Raw genomic sequence first — 21041 nt, 5'->3', positions numbered from 1 at the left:
TTCATAGAAGAAAAAGAGCAAAGAAATGTGAAGATCATTTTAGAGGCATGGTTTTTCATTATCTGACATGCATGTGGACTTTATTTTAGTGTAATTTAAAATACAAGTATTACATTAAAAACTATCCTTCAAATTAGGCTTTCTTTCTTAATCTGTCAACAAGAATTGAGTATTTGTCCTGCAATATTTCTTTCAGTTTAAAACAAATATCCAAGAGGGAGTTTGTTTGACTATGAGATTAAATTGAGAACTTAAAAATATCATTGCTGCATTGCTGTTCCTTTTGATGGCTGAGCTTTCATTTTAAATGATTTAGTCGTAAAACCAGTACTTTTAGTCAGTTGGGTAATTGAAGTGAGAATAAAATACAAAGATCTGCAGCCACCAAGTAGGGAGCCACATTTTTAGCTTGTGAATAGAAATTGACTTTCTTTTCTTTTCCTTATAAATTCAATTCACTGCTCTTTTCCAGAGGCATACTTTAAAGTACGTGTTATAGATTTACTCTCTCCTTCATTTTTAATTGAAAAACTTGTAAAGACGTAAGACAGGCATTGAACTTACTGAAAGAAACCTCTCATATCTTCTCAAATCCAAAGGCTTTAATTACTTTGCTATTTTAGATAAAATTATTTAATCTGTGAATAAATGTTAATATTGTCAGTTGTGCCCATTTCTTTATTAGTGAATTGGAACCACAGAGGTATAGAGTTTTGAAATAACATTTTCATTTCTGATGACAAAAGCAATGATTTTATTGTGTTAAAACTTGAGAAGTAAAAACTCAAAGAAGAAAATAAATTATCCATAGTTTTATCAGAGAGACCCACTGTTAGCATTCTTTTAAATTCTTTCAGTCTTTTGTTTTGTATAAATTTTAGGTTTTAAGAATGATTTTTCTTTCTCTCCCAGTCATGGCACAGATTGAAAAACAAACCGGATTTGAACAGCATACTACCTTTAAGAGCTGCTATCGTGAAAAGATAACTGGCCTCTATTTCTTAATAATTCTTCCAAGAAATAAAGAACAATAGTTACATTATAATGCATTTTGTTTACCTCCATCATGGTTTCTTTTTAATTATTCTTGTTTTCATGTTTTATTTTTAAAAAGACATAAAGATTGCATATTTTGTTATGATATTTCCTAATAAAACCCTTTGATTTAAAATTGTATTTTTGAAAATGTTTACATTGATGATTAGTAGTATTATGGCATGTATTTTCAGGAGATCAGATAAATATATTTTGGGAAATTACCTAAACAAATAAAGGGTTTTTGATATAACTTCAATTAATTGTACCACATGCTATACAGATGAGTGGAATTTTGGAAAGGGTCTGATTCATACATGCTTAAAATATCACCTACAGTACATTGTTGTCTTTGTCTGTTCTAGTAAAGTGAAGATTCAAGTCAGTTACCCAGTTACTTGAAGCAAAATGAAATTTTTTATTTCATTGAATTCATTGCAGAGTCATGAGATACTGGACAATTGCCTTCAGTCTTCACTTGACCCACTGGGATAGACCAAGGCTTTGGGTCTGTTTTTTCCTTAGTACTTCACATGCTTATGATGTACTCTTGAGATTGCTTTAAATTTTCTTTTGAAGTGATACACTTTGCACTGTAATAAGAGCACTAACTCTTAGAGCAGTTAGTGAATTGTTTTAAAGAATCAGTTCATCATTGACATTTTGAATAGATGAAATCTGTGCTTCATGATAGATTAGTGCAATGTGCACTTTTGCTTTACTTCCTGTTTTCCTGCTCTAAATTCCTTGCCACATGAAGCAAAGAAACTGAGAGGTCAGAGTTAAGATTATATCCTGTTTGTAGTATCAGATATTTTTTTCTGTGTACAATTATAGGATTGTAATCTAAACTGGAATTTTTAGGCAGTAAGCCACTACAAAATGTTTTAGATAAGACACAATAAAATTATTATAAATAAAAGCTTAATATTTGTAAAATTTCTTTTTTAGTATTTCTTTTCCACATGAAAGACATAGTGGTGGCTGCTAAAAAAGCTACAGTGTTTGTTAAGGCTGTTTTTGATTTATGTAAATATTTGTAAATTGGTCAGTACCTGTAAATTTAAATATAAAAAGTAATCTTGAAAACAGTTTTAACTTTTTCAAAAGGACTGTGTACAACCTCTTTTAGACCTACTGTAGTACAGTTTGTACTTCTAATGTATTTTTTTTGCAGACCAATTCAAATGCTAAAACTTTTTCTTTGACTTGTAAAGGTCCACATTTTCATTTTCTTCTTTAAGTTTAAATTTTTGTATAATGTCAAATGTAATAAAGTTTATATACGGAAATTATTGAGGTTTTTTTCTGTGAAAGTCATTATTTTTGAGATAAGATTGAATCTATAGTTATCTAGAACTTAACTGAACTGAATCTAATTATTATGCTTGATTATTTAGATAACATAGTCTGGAATCATGTTCATTTGTCGTTAAGCCATATTTCTCTGGCATTATTAGAAATGAAGCTTTCCACATAGGTGAATTTTTTAGATTACTGATGTGTAACATTTTTAATGCAATTGAGCTTTTTATATTCATTTTCTTAGACATTTTCTTAAAATTTATTATATACTGTGCAGCTCTTGAATTAATATTCTAGTAATGACTCTGGGTCACCATTGTAAACAGTCATAGAACTATTCAGTAATGCTGACCAGGCATGGTGGTTCATGCCTATAATCCTAGCACATTGAGAGGTTGAAGTGGGACAATCCCTTGAGCTCAGGAGTTTGAGACCAGTCAGAGAAAGAGCAAGACCCCATCTCTACTAAAAATAGAAAAATGAGCTGGATGTTGTGGCAGGTGTCTGTAGTCCCAGCTACTGGCAAGAGGATGGCTCGAGCCCAAGAGTTTGAGGTTGCTGGGAGCTATGATGCCACAGCACTCTACTAAGGGCAACAGAGTGAGACTCTATCTCAGAAAAAAGAAACTCATCAGTAATGCTGTGAACTCTCAAGGATGGGTAAGTGTGTAGGACACTGCTTCTGCAGTATTAGGACATTTCCTAGTAAAGCCCCGGAGACTCCTTTACTGCGACTGTTTTCTCAGCTTTCAGTGATCCCATCCTTACTACTGCTTTTCAGCTCTTCTATTATAACACATAGATCAAGAAGTTACTAAACTTAAATTTAGATTCAATTCTAAGTCATTAGACTGAAGCCTAAAATTACACCATCTTGTGATAGGCCATATATGTCAGTGGGTTGTTAATGTATGAGAGAACTTTTTAGACATTTATTTTCGGTCTTAATTACTTAATCATGTGGTTGGTGAATACTAAATTCTTTATTTTCTATTTGTGTTGATCTTTTTTTTTTTTTTTTTTAAAGACAAAATGTTGCTCTCTGGCTCTGTCTCTCAGGCTCGAGTACAGTGACATAATCATAGCTCATAGAGACCTCAAACTCCTGGGCTGAAGTGATCCTCCTGCCTCTGCCTCCTGGGTATCTGAGATTACAGGCATGTGCTGCCACAACCAGCTAACTTAAATATTTTTTTTGTAGAGATGAAGTCTTGCTAGGTTACCCATACTGGGCTCCAACTTCTGGGCTCAAGTGATCTAGGTGTGAGCCACTGTGCCTGACCTGTCCCTTTCTGTGTACAGTTGTCCCTTGGTATATATGGGGGATTGGTTCCAGGACTCCCCCAACCCCCATCCTTGTGATAGATGCTCAGTCCCTTACATAAAATAGTATAGTATTTGCATATAACCTATATACAGTTAAATGTTATGTAAACAGTTGTTGTACTATATTGTTTAGGGAATGATGACAAGAAAAAAATCTATATATGTTCAGTATAGACACAACTACTCTCCCTTAAATATTTGCCATCCTTGGTTGGATGAATCCACAGATTCAGAACCCACAGATACAGAGGGCCAACTGTGTTTGCGTATGTTGTTATTCAAAGTTATGGTAGTTTTAAAAACGTGCAATCTGTACTAGAGTTACAAAATTTTGTATTGATTTAAAGTAGGATCTTTGCAAATAAATCATGTAGTTGTTAGTGTTCCTAAGAAATTTTGAGTTAAATAAAAGGAATACAGAATGGCTACAGTTCTGATTAGTGAGATTCCCACAAGTGTGACAAAATTTTTTGGTCCTGCGTGGGCGTGGTCATTTGGTGCTTACTAATGGAAAAATCCTAGCTGTTGTTAAGAGAACAAATACTTCTAATGTTAAACCTAGAAGGGCAGACTCTGCTGTTTTCAGTTCTTATGCCCCACTAGCCAATGCTTCTGTAGTGAACTATCTATATAGTTTGCTGCCTGCACACTTTACGCGTACGTACAAGGTAGCATAACTGGTGAATGATACCCACCCTACATTCATCATATTTAACAACTCTGTGAATAGGATGTGCTATAATTAATGTGTTCTAGCCATAAAATCATTCTCATGAAATGAAGATCTTTATGTATTGTAAAGATGTCTTGACTTGCACAGTAGGACTGCTGCCCTTCTCTTCAGGGAGCATTCATTATAAGTACCTGCTACCTGCTGGATACTTTGCTAGTTAACAGGGCTATAAAGTTGGGCAGGGGAGATGGTGGGACCAAGATGAGCAACAAACTTACAAAGCCTACTGGGGAAAGAGGTACGAAACATTTGACTACAGAATGATGTGGGAACCTGGAAGAGGGGTACTGAGTTTAACTTGGGGATTTGGGGGAAAGATGGTGATTTCTTACAATGGGTAGCCAGGTAAATAAAGGTGGAAAGACCCTTTCAGGCAGGTGGTATTGTGTGAGTAAAGACACAGTGGAGTGACTTGATATAATGTTGGGAGCTCCTGATTTTTGAAGAAACCAGACAGGTAAAATGTAACCTGTAAGACAGCATTCATCTTTGTAAAGGGTGTTTGTTGGGCTTTAGTCCTTGAGCAATGGAAAGTCATCAAGGGTTTTTTTTAATTAATTTTTTATTTATTGATTTTCTTGGGAGACAGAGTCTCACTCTGTTCCCTGGATAGAGTGCCATGGTGTCATGCTAGCAACCTCAAACTCCTGGGTTCCAGGGATCCTCTTGCTTGAGCCTCCTGAGTAGCTGGGACTATAGGCATGTGCCACCATGCTGGGCTAGTTTTTCTATTTTTAGTAAAGATGGGGTCTCATTTTTGCTCAGGATGGTCTTCAACTCCTGAGCTCAGGTGATCCACCTGCCTTGGCCTCCAGAGTGCTAGGATTACAAATGTGAGCCACTTCGCTGGCCCAGTGAGGGGTTTTAAGCACTGGCTTGATATGATCCAGGCAAAGAAACGTCTGGGGCTTTTGGGCCAAGTTTCAGACAAAACTTATACTTTGGCTAATGTGTGAAAAACTATTATTCCTCCTTAAGGGTAAGGTAAGGTAAGTGGCGTCAACAGTTTCCTGGCTGAATTCTCAGGGACCGATTGAGGACGAGAACACAAAATTTTATTGATTTGCAATCGTAAAAGGCGTCTGCTGAAGTGGTTCAAACCCGGCCTTTTGATTAGGGCAGACCTGGCTTCGTTTCCCGTTGGGTCGTTCAGCAAGGGGGCCTTGGGCAAGCGATCGGAGCTCTTCGGAGCCTCAGTTTCTCCTCTGAGGAACAGGCGCTCGAGTCAGACCTCCCGCGGGGCCACCGCAGAACCGAGGCGCTGCAGGGGAGCTCTGCGGAGTGCCCCATCACTGGCGGGTGCTCTGATCGGGACGCAGTCTTTCTGTCGTTGGGGTAAAGGGCTCATCCGGTATCTGAGCTCGAACACGAAACCCGCCTCGCTCGCTCCGGAGAGCCCGCGGGGATCTGCCAACCGGGGCGGAGAGAGCTCGGGGGACTTGGCAGCCGCTGGGGGAAGACGAGACGCTGAGCTGGGCCCCAGAGGCTCGCGGGCGAAACTTTGACGCCTTCTATTTAAAGTCGCAGCGTCCGCCAGCCCGCTGGGCAGGGCAGGCCGGGCAGTCGGAGGGACAACACCGGGCGCGGGCGGCGGGTGGCTCCGGCCCGGAGAGGCGCGATGGCCAGCAGCGACAGCAGCCACGCCGCGGAGAGCTTCCCCAGCTCCGACGGGGACGAGGAGGCGACTCTGGGGCTGGTGACCGAGGAGTCGTCGGAGGGCGAGGAGGACGAGGCGGCGGAGACTGAGGACGAGCCGGACGCCAGGTAGCCGGGCCTCGCCCCGCTGCGGCCGCCACCGGTGGGGCCCGGAGCGCGGCCGGCAGGTGCTCCTGAGGCGCCGCACGACCCCCTCTGCTTAGCTGCAACTTTTCAGTGTCTAGGCTTCATTTCTCACGAGCCAAGAGCTCTCCCTCTGGAGTGCCTTTTTTGAGAACTCGAAGGTGAAGGTGCTCGCTGTCAGCCTGGAGTGACAGGCCCGCCTGCAGCAGAGTTCATCGTCCCCGCCCCCCGCTCCTGGAGACCTGCTGCTCTTGTTTACTCCCGAGGATTAACTCAGGGTCCTGCCTCACTGCGCAAATGTGCTGGAGCGCTCGCTTCTGGCTCAAGGCACAGGAACGACCCTGAGAGCTGAGGCAGGGGAAAGGGATTGGGTGGGTGCAGGGAGCTACTCTAGTACCTTCCAAAGAATGGCTGTCTCCAGGGGGCCTAACGCAGGGCTAGTTGCTATAATCGGGCCTCCTTTAGGTCAAAGGGCCACAAATTCTTTGGAGGAAAGCATGGTTTTCAGTGACCCTTGCACATAAGATCCTGTTTCTTTTTTCATGGCCCTCAATACCAATATTTCAGTGAATGTGAATGCAATTAATGCTCTGTGAAAAGATGGGTCTTCAGCCCTTGGACCTCTCATCTTCCCTCCCTTCCTTTTAGAAGGCCCTAAAATGAGAAGAGTAGGGTTCATCTTCTCTCTGGAACAGAGTTGTCTGTACCTTCCCTTGTTCTCTTTGAAACTGGGTTTTTGTTTTTTTGTTTTTTTCCTAAGCACATGTCGGTCAATTGTTATCTCTTCCTAAATCTGTTCATATCATCAGTAGCAAGACTTTGAAGGGTCAGATGGATGTGTACTATTCCAGAATCCCCATCTTACCCAACTAGAGCCAGCAGAGCTGAGAAGTAGCCCATGGAATGGCATTGATTAGGGCGGATGGCCTGTCACTTAAGAAGTCCTGTCACATTTTTACCAAGTGGGAAGCAGGCACAGTCTCTGCCTTCAAGGACTCTGGAAAAAGGAAGAAATATGGAGAGTATGAGACTATATGCTTTAAATAAGTTAGAGGTGGAGGAGAGGACAGACTGTGGGTTCTGTGGAAGGTCAAAAGAGAGTGTAGAGCTGGGACTGCCTTCAAGTAGCTGGCAGGAGCTGCAGAAAGGAAGAGCAGCAGAGAAGACACCATGGAAAATGGAACAGGGAATAGGGAACCTGTGATTCCTGGGCAGTAGTGAAGTCTCTTAATCCCAGTTTATGTAACCTTTCCCCTTGCTGGTGCCTGCAACCCTCACAACCTTGCCCAAGGGAATCTGAAAACTCATTTACACTAAAATGTGAACAGCTAACAGTTTAAAGTACCACTTTGGGGTTGCACTGTCCTTTGACAAAAGCTAAGACCTTCAGATAAAGATATTTATCTGCAGTAAACATCAGTCTGCTCTGAGTACAGAAGTGGACCAGGGAAAGAGGTCAGAACGTGAAGAGTGGAGGGAAAAGTGAGGGAATAGGACTGGGGTAATGGGGGCCTTGAGAAACCAAATTTTTTATTTTTGATTCAATGGCATGGATAACAAGGAGTCAGGAAAACTGAGCCGGATTTAGAATGACAGACTGGTATTAGAAAATTAGTCAGATGGGCAGATTGGGAAGTTGAGTTTCTGAGGGTTTGGATCGGGAAGGCAGTAGCAGAAAGGGCAGTGGGAAAGGAGATGCTGGCTAGGGCTAGATGCGGGGGTAGGTTGGAGGAGAGGGGCTCCTCGGAGAAATGGGAACCCTGACATCACTCCTCCTTCAGAGTTACCAGGCATCCTCTGGCTTTGTTGTGCATGAGGTTACAAGTGTCACCTGAAGTTACTTTTTTTTTTTTTCTGAGCCTAGAGATGAGAACTTGGAATATTTTCTGATGGATGAAAGGTCAGCATGATGTGGCATCATTCTTTAACCCTTCTTCTAGGTTCTTCCTTCAAAGTTTTACAGCCGAAAGAGCACCTGCCCACCCTATACCACTTATAAACAACTAAGTGCATATTGTCTCATTTTAAAACCTCTCAGCAATGCTATGAGGTGGTTGTCCAATTACAGATGAGAAAATTGTGGCTTCATATAATTTTTTGAGGTTAAAGGCAAGTAAATGTGAAAACCAACATATGAGTCTAGGTCTGTGTACACCAGTGCTTTCATTGTGCAGCAAAGCTCATCATGTTAGTACCCTTCTGATACATCATTTGGTGATATGAATATGGGATATGGAATCAAGAGGCCTGGGTGTGAATCCTATTAGCTGTTCTATCATGAGCAAATTCTATCTTCTTTGAGCTCAATTTTCTTCTCATCTGTAAAATAATGGTAATAATTCTGAATTCACAAGGTTGTGACAAGGATTGAATGAACTATGAACATGTGTAGGGCTGCTTGGCTCTTAGTGGGTTCTCAGTAAGTGTTAGTTTCTTATATTCTTTCAGATGAATTATTATTGGCACCAAAGGTCTACCTTATGCACATCATTCTTCAATGAGGGGAGAGTGATGGTCTCAGTTTTCAATATGAGTAATGATCCTTTTCCACTTTGGCTTACCTCTGTTCATTCAATCATTAAACATTCCTGGAGGCCGGGGGCAGTGGCTCACACCTGTAATCCTAGCACTTTGAGAGACCGAAGTAGATGGATTGCCTGAGCTCAGGAATTCGAGACCAGCCTGAGCAAGAGCAAGACCCTGTCTCCACTAAAAATAGAAAAATGTGCTGGGCATGGTGGTGGGTATATGTAGTCCCAGCTACACAGGAGGCTTAGGTAAGGGGGTTGCTTAAGCCCAAGAGTTTGAGGTTGCTGTGAGCTATGATGACTCCAAGGCACGTTATCGGGGCTTCAGAGTGATATTGTCTCCAAACGAACAAAAAATGTTCATGGAGTGCCTACTAACTGCCATGGACCATGCATGCAAGGTGCTGGGGACACAAAAATTACTAAAAATCTATTACTGATGTCAAGTTGTTCACATTCTATGTGAAGAAAGAGAAAAACATAATGACATTAGCCGTTAGAAGAGATTTAAGGAAGAAGTCTGTACTGAGTGCCTTAAAGTAGGGAGAAAGTCCTGGCATCCATACTGCCTGGAAGGGCTGGAAAAGGCTTCACCCCTGCAGCAGGGTTTTGAATCATAATGAAGTACCCCAGAGGGCTTGTAGTTTGTGGATATCATAAAAGGTTTTTGTATTGCTAAACTTGATACAAGGGCATGATCTATAAAACCCACAGGATTTTAGAGCTGGGAGAAGCTCTATTCCCAATCAATCCTTTAACAAATTCAGAAACTGTTGGGGCACATTTGTTCAAAGTCATACAAATTTTTAGCGGTAGAATTAACAGTAGATCCCAGATGTCTGGACTCCAATCAAATGTTCATTAATTTAGTCATTTGGTAGATATTTATTGCACTCCTGCAATGCCAGGCCATGTCCTAGGCATAAGGGATGCAGCAGTGAAAAAAGCAAAGTCTCTGCCCTCCTAAAACTGGATTTCTAGTTTGGGGAGACAAAACAAATATACACGGGGTGCTAACAAAGTATATACACATTTTAAGAAAGGAAAAAGCTATTAAAATTTGTAATACTTAATATATAACAATAATGTTTATTACCTTGTATATTGTATCTTGTATCTCTTATAATTGCAGAAGTCAAATGTGACGTGAGTATTACCATTTTACTACCGTTTTATCCTTTCTTAAAATGTGTATTTTTTTGGCACCTTCTGTATAACATTTTAGGTGGCAATAAATTATAGTAGGACAAATACAGCAGACTCTACAGATAAGCTGTTTTGGTTAGGGTGGTGAGAAGGCCCCTCTGAGGACGTGACATTTGAGCAGAGACCAAAGGAATGTGTATTCTAAGCGAAGGGAAAAGCTTGTGCAAGTCAGGACTGTGTGGCCTGTTTGGGGAGTAGGAGGAGGTCAGGATGGTGGCGCAGAGTGAGCAAGTGGGAGAGCGTCAGGAGATAAGTTCACTGAGATAGGTGGTCACAGATCATGACCTTCACAGGACTTTGAATTTTATTCCGAGTAAAATAGGAAGCCATGTCTACTAGTCCAGTCAGAATTTGAAGATTAAGGCTCAGCACCAGTGGCTCAAGAGGCTAAGGTGCCAGCCACATACACCAGAGCTGGTGGGTTCGATTCCAGCCTGGGCCCACCAAACAATAATGATGGCTTGCAACCAAAAAACAGCCAGATGTTGTGGTGGGCGCCTGTAGTCCCAGCTACTTGGGAGGTGGAGGCAGAAGAATCGCTTGAGTACAGGAGTTGGAGGTTGCTTTAAGTTTAGAGGATTTTTGCCACAGCAGTACCCAAAACTTAAAAGTCATCTTTAATTGCAGCTCTGCCAGGGCCTATTTAAAATAGGTCTGTCTAAGCTGACAGAACTAAAATTATTAGCTCTATTCACTTAACCAATCATCGCAGGAAACAAACCTTTTGGAAGGTGAAGGGAGTTGGTAACTGGTTTTTGTTATCAGTACGGAGCACTCTGTTACCGTACATCTATTTATACTTATCTCCCACTGATGTGCTTACCTAGGTGTTTTGACAAGTGTGTTCTTTGAGCCAGCCCTCCTCTGAGGTCAGTGGAAAGAGCTGGGCATGGGAGGGGTGAATGCGCAGAATGCCAGAGGCTGAGGGTAGAGAGGATAAACAGGGACACTTGAAGCCAGAAATTGAAGAGCTATGTAAGTGTTGGCTGTGTGGATATTACATGCCCTTGCTAAGACTTTGACTCAACATGGAAGAATACAGCAAACCTACTAAAGCGTAGGATATACTGACTGATGAAATGTTGCCAAAAAGATCTTTTCTTTCCTGTCTATTCTGAGCACAGGTTTTGAAAGCCTTGACTTCATTCAGACATGATCATCAAATCCCCCTTTCCTATCAATAAAACTTAGAGAATCAGGTACAAGAAATTGGATATGATTTGCACATAAAAATAATCTTTCATTTAGCCCAGCATTATCCAACTATAACATGAGCCACATACGTAGTTTAAAATTTTCTAGTAGCCACGTTTTAGAAAGTAAAAAGGAACAAATTAATTTTAATTATTTTATTTAACCCATTCCAAAGTATTATCATTTTAACATGTAATCAGTATAAAAATTGTTCATATATTTTATATTATTTTGTACTAAGTCTTCGGGATTTGGTGTGTATACTTATAGCTCCTATCAGTTCACCCTGCCCAAGTACTCTATAGCCACGTGTGGCTAGTGGCTGCCATATTGGACAAGGCAGGCCTGATAATACCTAGAAATCTGTTAGCTTCTAGGAAGATTCTCTTGGAATCTGAAGAACTGCTTTATATGCCAGGCCTGGTGCTAGAGAGCAGCGACATAAAGATAATTGGATGGCAGTAGTTTCTCTCAGGAGTTCACAGTCTGGCAAGGGGAGGCAGTTAATTCCAATATAATGTCAGAAGCAGTGCACTCAGGAACAAAGGAATAGGGAAAAGATTTTCTTCTTAAAATGGGATTTAAATTTTGTAGAGTGACACTGTAGCTGAGCAGAAATGTATTCCAGGCACAATATATAATCAGATAGTTATTTAGGTCTTGGCTCTAGCTCTTATGGCTACTAATTACTGCTCTGTCTAAGCTTTCTCTTATCATCCAGGATCAGGATTTTCCAAAGCTGAGAATATTTGTTGCTTGAATAAGTGAATGATGTGAATGAATGAATGAGTGGGTGAGTGAATGTCAAATCATCCAGACTTCTTTAAGAAGCAAATTTAGGTGGAATGTTGAACCTGCTTGCTGAGGTAAAGATTTTATTGGTTGTTGACCATTCACTTTCCAGAGATTGACAATGCCCAGTGACTCTGGAAATACATAGCTTGGAGGGGACAGTGATAAGTACAGAAGGATTATTCAATTAAGATGTCTGCGGTCATCATCCCCACTTTCTATACTTGTCAGGATGTGCTCCGAGGCTGATCCTTGAGCCACATCATAGAAGGAAAGATAAGGCTAGGCTTTAATCTTTGCCCATAGAAAAGTCCTGTATTAAGGCAACTGGAGTGGACTCAATTCCAAAATTTCACATCCTATTCAGATATGTCCAAGATTGTGGGAAGATTAATTGATGCTGCTATTCAGACTACCGAACTCTAACTGCTCAAAGCCCTCTCATGGAGCTATTACTATGTTTTCTTCCCTTGAGTATGCTCTTCTTTACGAAAAAATCCACATGCTAAAGAGAAATTTACATTCCCTGTGGTACACCATGAATATATACAATTTTTGTCAATTACAAAATATTTTAAAAAGATAACCACATTTACGACAAATTTCCTTATAATGGCTGACTTCACTAGGGCACTTAAAATTACTGATTTGTAAATAACGTTAATTTCTTCCATGTAAATAAATGTATCTACTATAAACAAACAAGGTTGTTCATTCAAAACGTTATGGTGCCGCCAGGAAAATGCGCAGTGAGCCAAACAGGTCAAGGTCTTAATCTTCAGAGGTTAGTCCCTGGGGAGGGAAGAAGGTAACAGGTTATCTCACAAGTAACAAAGCAAACGAGTTGGTAAAATGAATTAGTTCTTGGAGCTGAGGTAGGGGTGTAGAGACCTGGAAGCCTCGGTCCCTCCAGCCTCCCTATTTGCTGTCCTTGGAGTTTTCTGTCAGTTTTGGGGTCCCCCTTGTCAGTCCTTCCCCATCTTTCTACAGCAAATGGTTTCACTGCCCCGTGGTGGGAGCCTAGCAGGAGAGCCTGGTTGCTGCTAACAGCCTCAAGGGGACTTTAGTCGTCCTCTCCTTGACTGTCCTGTGCTTCTGCTGTGTGAACAGAGGCTCAGCAAAGAAAAGGAACCCAGCGATTACTCAAGGAACATCCAGGTGGGAACCTGTGGCCTTGGGGCCACACGTTTAGCCTTTTGACTGAATCTAAATTTTACAAAACAAGTTCTCTTCATAAGGGGATTTGTTCTGTGAAGTTTGGATTCGGTCGAGGGGCCACACTCTGGCATCTGGAGGGCCACAGGTTCTCCACCCACCCACGGAGTTATTTTAACAATAGTTCTATGGTATAGGCATTGTTTTCATTCTCATTTTATGGAAGATAAAAATGGAGACTTAACTATATTGGGTGATTTATCTATTTTCAAACAGCTATTAAGTATGTTAGCTAGGATTCTAACCCCAGCCTAATGGCAGAGACAGTGCTTGAATACTCATGAGTTTTGTGCTTATCTCAAGATTATATAACATATATACAGATAAAATACACCTTTTGGTGGGGGGGGGGGTGTCTCACTCTGTAGCCCAGGTTGGAATGCAGTGGCACCATCAGAGTTCAATGCAGCCTCCAACTCCTGAGCTCAAGGGATCCTCCTGCCTCAGCCTCCCACCTAGTGGAGTGGTCCAGGCATGCACTACCATGTCCAATTTCACAGATCTGTCTTTATTCACCAAGATGTTTCTTTTGTATCTGAGTATAATTTTACTTCTTGAAAATAATAATTTCAATTTACTTCAAACTTTCAGAAAGCAAAAGCATAAAAGACCCAGAAAATCTGCATCATAGTTAATTTTGACCAGCACTTCAGCTATATTAAATTAGATCTTGTGTTTAAAAATAGACATTAGGCAATCTAATGTGATTGCATTTTCATAAGGCCAAAGATAGTAACACCAAAATTACTTTCTTATATGCTGTATGGGATCATGTGCTAAACCTTCAGTAGGTATTTACCATAATATGTATAAAATTACCAAAAAATATATAAAATTTAGATTCTGTGTTTAAGAGACAGAATTTTTATTAGTTTTACTACTTGGAAATTTTTGCATCTAAGTGTTAGCAGCCACTGTTAACCTGAATGGCCATCTCATGCAGCTCAGGCCCTAATAAGGCTGGAGGAGCCTACCTTCCCATATTTGGAGATGGTTTATTCACTTCCACGGCCTACTGTCATAGATAAGGTGGGAAATTAGACTCCATGGCACTGGTCAAAGACCCAGGGCACTCTGTGCACCCAGTGAAGCATTAGCTGGCTGTAAATTTAGTCTAACTAAAAATACTTTGAAGATATAGCCACCTTGAAAGGAAGAGATACTTTGACTTTGTACTTATAAGGAAAGGAATGTGTCTAATGTATACTATGCTAATTAACAATACTGCTGACATATGCTTTTGCTTTATAAAAGTAAGCAAAAGGAACAGGAGAACAGAACAAGTCTTTGAGGAGGTATCCTCGCTGTTCTCCAGAATTGCTGGCTTTTCTGTAAATAAAGGGAAACTGTTGATGTCTCATCAGTGTCCCTGTTGATTGGCTTGGGTGACAGGAGAATGGTCTCCTTGGTCTGGCAACATAAGTGTTGTGTGTGTTTTTTCCTTTTTTCCAAGAGGGCGTGAGGAGAAGAAAGTGAGATAACTGTCTTTGGCCCTTTCTAAAGTTTTAGATCTCCCATAAGGGCTTTAATAAATCTCCTTTTCAGCCAGCACCATTTTGGGCATAAACCAGGTTTATACTGCATTTTTTTTAAAGCCCCACCTGATAGAATTGAAGAGACCTAGATTATCATGCTGGCTCTGCCACTTACTGGCTGTGCGATGTGGGACGAGAGACTTCCCCCCACCACCCCCGGCTTTCCAAGCTGCCGGGATCTGGCCCCTGCCTGCCTCACTCAGCTCATCCCCTACTGCTCTGCGAGCTCTCTGTGCTCTGGGCAGCAAGCTGAGCCTGTTCTTGCATCTGGGTCTCTGAGCTTGCTGTCTCCTTTCCTGTCTGCCTCTCTCCCAAATCCACCATTCAGGTTTCAGAGCAAATGTCACTTTGGTAAGGAGGCCTTCCTCAACTACCCTGCCTAATGGGCTGAGTTTGCCTCTCACTGTCATAATATTTAAGACTTAGCACTACACCTATCCCTATCTGAAGTTGTACTTTTTGGTTATTGCCACCATTGAGTGTAAACTCCATGAGGTGAGGGACCTTGCTGCTTCTCTTCCCACTTGGCATTACCAAGGGCTACAATAGTATCTGGTACACAGTAAGAGCTTAAGAAATGGTTGTTGGGGGTGGCGCCTGTGGCTCAGCTGGTAGGGCGCCGGTCCCATATGCTGGAGGTGGCGGGTTCAAACCCAGCCCCGGCCAAAAAAAAAAAAAAAAAAAAGAAATGGTTGTTGGACCTCCTAACCACGCCCCAGTGGAGGAGGAACTACATTCATTCATTTGTTAATGGCGCTCATTATCTACCATCTTCCAGCCACGTGTAACCCTCTAGACCTAAACCCCTAGAAAAAAGAGCCCACGTGGGGACTCCTGAGTGAGTTCTTCAGTTCTTTCCTCCTTCTAGAAGCTCTGGTGCTTTTTACTTCTTCTGTATTCCTTTCTAACGTCTAATAAAAGTCCTATCTTACCACTGGAAAAAAAAAAGAAAGAAAGAAAGAAATGGTTGTTGGCTGGGCACAGTGGCTCACACCTGTAATCCTAGCACTCTGGGAGGCTGAGGCAGGTGGATTGCCTAAATTCATGAGTTCGTGACCAGTCTGAGCCAGAGCCAGACCCTGTCTCTAAAAATAGTCTGGTCTTGTGGCAGGCCCTTATACTCCCAGCTACGTGGGAGGCTGCAAGAGGATTGCTTAAGCCTGAGAGTTTGAGGTTGCTGTGAACTATGACACCAGTGCACTCTACTGAGGGTGACACATGAGACTCTCTCTCAAAAAAAAAGAAACGATTGTTGAATGAAGATGTGGTTGGATTTCGCCCAAACTTTTCATATCCAGGGTCCCAGCTCCTCTCTGATTAACACTATTCACATCTTCACCCTCCTAACAAATCCTCTATCTCCTAGATGCCAAAATAGTAAAGGGCAGGGAATGAAAACCAAATTTGAATTTGGCAAAATTAAGTCAATAGGGGGAGATTAATAACTTAAAGAAATGCAGACACCTTTCAGGGGATTAATAGTTTAAACCTATTAGCATCTACTTTAGATTAGATTACTTTTGAGCAGATCCTTCCAAACACAGGTCTAGAATGCTCTTTGGGTAGAAGAGAGCACTAGAAAGAGAAAAGTGGAAAGTGTGTGCTGAGAAGAGGAGTGAGAGGGCACTCAAAGCAGGCTGGGGGCTGCAGTCGTGTCTAGTCTGCTCCCTGGAGGGAGCTTAGGCCATCCCAGGAAACCACAGAAAACAACTGGTCCCAGCCCCTGGGCCTCAGTTGCCAATAACCCCCAGGGGAGTAACATTCTTACTTCCCCAACTCCTTAGAGAATCCAGGATACAGAAAGGGGTGGAGGGTGGGGAGGGTGGGTGGGGTGTGGATACAAAATTAGCACTGCTGACATACAAACTAAAATTGCCTGATAACCAAATGTGTAGTTGCATCATCTGATAGAATTAGAACCCCGACTTCGTTTGCATACTTGACTCTGTGGAAGACAATTCTGATGGAGTTCCTGACACCAGCCTTCATGGACAGGGAGAGGCAGGGTAAAATACAGCCACTGCGGCTGCAGGTCCAAAGCAGAGAGAGGACTGCTGGCATCAGGTCTTATCATACGAATAACTTACTACAATCAGTAGTCTATTTAATCTTAAAGGAAAATGGTAAGAAGTGGCAACAACTTCTTAGACTTTTCTTTCTACTTCTTTCTGTTCCAGTTCCTACCTGCTGGTCAACCTGCCAGTTTCCAGTTGTCAATCCCATAAGTTTCCTTAGGCTGAGTTTGCATAGTTTAACAGTTTAGAATCAGAAATTCAGAAACCCAGGCTTTACTAACAACATTGCCACTTGAATAGGTTTCAGTTTGCCAGTGAAGCAGCCTTATGTAAGTGAGGGGTGCTGTCTTGGGTTCCAGAATCTTCATTAATTAGGGTTTTTTTTTTTTTGCAGTTTTTGGCCGGGGCCAGGTTTGAACCCACCACCTCCAATATATGGGGCCAGCATCCTACTCCTTTGAGCCACAGTCATCACCCATTAATTAGGGTTTTGAGTTGCAATAAAAGTTAACTGTGATCGGCTGGGCAAGGTGGCTCATGCCAGTAATCCCAGCACTCTGGGAGGCCCAGGCAGGTGGATTGCTTGAGCTCAGGAGTTTGAGACCAGCCTGAGCCAGAGTGAGACCCTGTCTCTAAAACTAGTGAGGCGTTGTGGCAGGGTCCTGTAGTCCCAGCTACTTGGGAGGCTGAGGCAAGAGAATTGTTTGAGCCCAAGAGTTTGAGGTTGCTATGAGCTGTGATGCCACAGCACTATTGAGGGTGACAAAGTGAAACTGTCTCAAGAAAAAAAAAAAAAAGTAAAAATGTTAACGTGATCAATTTAAGCAGAAAATTACTTGGTGGCTAATAGAATCATGGGAAGGGTGAAGATTTAGTCTTTAAAAAGCCAGGAGCAATTCTTGAAACCATGCTCAAAACTGGTCTAATGGATGAATCATTACAACTAAATTGTAAAAAGACAAATAGTCCAATTTTAAAATAGGCAAAGGATCTGAATAGACAGTTTTCTAAAGAAAATATTACACATGAAAAGATGCTGAACATGATTATCCATTAGAGAAATGCAAATTGAAACTACAAGATACCACTTCACACTTTCAAACATGGCGATAATTAAAAAGACAGATAACAAAAAGTGTTGGCGAGGATGTAGGAAAGTCAGAATCCTCACACGGTGTTGATGGGGATGTGAAATGGTGCCACCACATTAGAACATAGTCCTGGCAGCTTTTTAAGGACTTAGAATTACCATATGGCCCAGCAATTCCACTCCTAGGTATATACCCAAGAGAAACATAAAAACTTATACGTAAATGTTCACGGCAACATTATTCATAATAGCCAAAAACTGGAAACAACCCAAATGTTTGTTAACTAATGAATGAATAAAGAAAACGTGGCATCTTCATACAATGGATATTATTTGGCTATAAAAAGGAATGAAGTTGTGACATGTGCTGCAACATGGATGCACCTCAAGGACATTATCCTACGTGAAATACGCCAGACACAAAGGACCACACAGTGTATGATTCCGTTTATATGAAATGTCCAGAACAGGAACATCTATAGAGATAGAAAGTAGATTAGTGGTTGCATAGAGCTTAGAGGGAGATGTGGATGGCAGTGGGAGGGGAGTGATATTTAAGGAGTCTAGAATTTCTTTTTGAGGGTGATGAAAGTGTTTTTTGTTGTTGTTATTTATTATGTTTTTTTTTTTTTAATTTTTATTTTTGAGACAGAGTCTTGTTATGTTGCCCTCGGTAGAGTGCCAGGGCGTCACAGCTCACATCAACCTCAAACTCCGGGGCTAAGCCATTCTCTTGCCTCAGCCTCCCAAGTAGCTGTGACTACAGGTGCCCGCCACAACGCTCAGCTATTTTTTGGTTGTAGTTGTCATTGTTGTTTGGCAGGCCCAGGCTAGATTCAAACCCACCAGCTTCGGTGTATGTGGCTGGCACCCTAGCCACTGAGCTATAGGCGCTGAGCCTGATGAAAGTGTTTTAAAATTGATTGTGTTGATGGTTACACAACTCTGAAAAGCCATTGAATGGTACATTTTAAATGAGTGAATTGTATAATATGTGAATTATATCACAATAAAGCTGTTTTTAAAATAATTTTATGTTGTCTGGTGAGAAAACTGTTGCTTTGACTATTGCACACATTAGCCACCTCCATGCCAGCAGCTCAGCATTGCAGTGGCTGTAACCCAAGGAGCTCCCCCATCTGTTTCTTTCATTAGTCTCTTCCAAGTCAGCCTGGAACAAGCGTGCATCATCAGGAACATGTCTGCATTGTCATCTTTGTCTTCCCAGGACCCCCGTGGTGGAGAATTCGCCAAATGGAAAGAGAGGTCAGTTGCTAGACTGTCAAAGAGGATGTCAGATGTCTGCTGCACAGGGCACATGGTACTGGGCTAGGCTTTCTTCAGGTTTTGTTTCCTGATCCTCACATCATTTAACACAGGATATAGTAGATTTCGCTTTCTCTATGGGTAGACAATGCTTAATTTAAAAATAGGAGAAATTAGTGGAACTGGTTAATATTCATGGAATGAGTTAACATTTTCCTAAAACATTTAATTGCAAATACAATGTACAACAGTGAACAGATACAACCAGATGAAGTTAAAGTAGGCTTTCCCCATTGTGTATCAGCTGAGTCTGACTATTCACTGTTTATTCTGGCAGATACTTTCTGTTTACAAGAAAAATAAACAAATCTTTAACTTTTGCCTTCATATGACCTGTCTTATACACTTTGCTATCTCTGCTTTGGAGTTTATTATTATTATTTTTTTATTATTTATTCATTTATTTTGAGACAGAGTGTCACTCTATTGCCCCACACTAGAGTGCTATGATGTCATAGCTCACAGCAACCTTAAACTCCTGGATGCAAGTGATCCTCCTGCTTCAGCCTCCCAGGTAGCTGGGACTACAGGTGCCCACCACCGTACCTGGCTATTTTTTTTTTTTTTTTTTTTTTGTAGAGACAGAGTCTCACTTTATGGCCCTCAGTAGAGTGCCATGGCCTCACACAGCTCACAGCAACCTCCAACTCCTGGGCTTAAGCGATTCTCTTGCCTCAGCCTCCCGAGTAGCTGGGACCACAGGCACCCGCCACAACGCCCGGCTATTTTTTTGTTGCAGTTTGGCCGGGGCCAGGTTTGAACCCGTCACCCTCGGTATATGGGGCCTTACCGACTGAGCCACAGGTGCCGCCCTAATACCTGGCTATTTTTAGAGAGGCGATCTCACTCTGGGTCAGACTGGTCTTGAACCTGTGAGCTCAAACAGTCCTCTCGTCTGGGCCTCCCAGAGTGCTGGAATTGCAGTCATGAGCCACCTTGCCCGGCCAACTGCTTTGGAGTTTAGCTCTCTTGAAATCCTTTCACTGTTTGCTATTATCAGAAAGTTAATTCCTTCTAATCCTTTTAGTTTGCATACCCAGCCCAGGCCTCCTCTGGAGAGTTGTGCACCAACCCCTGTTGTACTCATGCCACCTGGAAGAAAAACTTGGACCCCACTTCAGGTATAAATCAGGTATAAATCAGATGCAGGTGGGTCGCTGCCCCAAAGGGCAAATGGCCCCGAAATGAGGAGCAGGGTGATTTTTATACTATTTTTGTGCTGTTTTGGCAGGCAAGCTGGCGAGCACAGAAGCAGAATGTGGTGGTTGGTTAGCTCAGGGGGTAGCTCGGTGCAGGGTTACAGTCAGGGGGACTGGTTGGCTCAGGGAGTTACATCATGGCAGCTGGTGTGGGGACAAACTTGGCTTGGGAAATTTTGCTTTAGTAAGCTTTCCACCATTGTTTAGCCATTGCTAGGGGTTTGGGGTAAGTTCTACCATTGTTTTACCTGTGGCTAGGAGTCTTTGGGAACTCAGAGAACTTCTTTGTTCTATTCTGAAACCTGTTTGAGGAATTAACCCAAGGGGGTGTGGGGTTTGAGATGTGCAGGGGACTCAGGCTGAGACAGGGGCCGTTAGGGGTCTTTTTGCTGGGTTCTTATTATACCCTTGGGGTGGGAGTGGTCTGTGTAGGATCCTGACCAAGGGGAGAAATGAGGCTCAAGTACTGTCCGGTTCTTTTCTCTGGCACCCTGGAAACGGTAACACAGATTCTCTTCAGTTAGCTGTAGAAGAGAGGGTTTAGGGAACAGATCTCAGCTTCTTGGAGAGCTAGTCAACTTTATTTTGATCTTTTCAACAACATTTTGTGATAGAGTATATTGGTTTTTATGTTTGAAAATTATTAGTTGATGTTTCTATTGGTCAAAAAGATTCTAAATGTACATCTGTAAACTTTCCAAAATGTGGTAAAGAAGAAAATTAGGTAGAATTGCTAAGAATAATTTAATGTCTGAGGTGACAG

At 41.8% G+C, this 21041-nt stretch overlaps 2 protein-coding genes across 3 annotated transcripts in view; both read left to right on the top strand.

Annotated features, from left to right (window-relative positions):
• TENT2 (terminal nucleotidyltransferase 2) overlaps window positions 1-2327 on the top strand; it is an 85935-nt gene extending 83608 nt beyond the window's left edge. For both annotated transcript variants that reach the window (XM_053587685.1, XM_053587676.1), the window contains exon 16: window positions 913-2327. In XM_053587685.1, the coding sequence (XP_053443660.1) occupies window positions 913-987 (75 nt within the window). In that variant the 3' untranslated portion in view covers window positions 988-2327. The remainder of the gene's footprint in view (window positions 1-912) is intronic.
• Window positions 2328-5966: 3639 nt separating this feature from the next.
• Window positions 5967-21041, top strand: part of CMYA5 (cardiomyopathy associated 5) — a 114478-nt gene continuing 99403 nt past the window's right edge. Inside the window, exon 1 of the mRNA XM_053587663.1 lies at window positions 5967-6163. Within this exon, the coding sequence (XP_053443638.1) occupies window positions 6018-6163 (146 nt within the window). The 5' untranslated portion in view covers window positions 5967-6017. The remainder of the gene's footprint in view (window positions 6164-21041) is intronic.

The sequence above is a fragment of the Nycticebus coucang genome, chromosome 1, assembly GCF_027406575.1.
Source record: "Nycticebus coucang isolate mNycCou1 chromosome 1, mNycCou1.pri, whole genome shotgun sequence".
NCBI lineage: Eukaryota > Metazoa > Chordata > Mammalia > Primates > Lorisidae > Nycticebus > Nycticebus coucang.
This window is presented reverse-complemented; position numbering and strand designations above follow the sequence as displayed.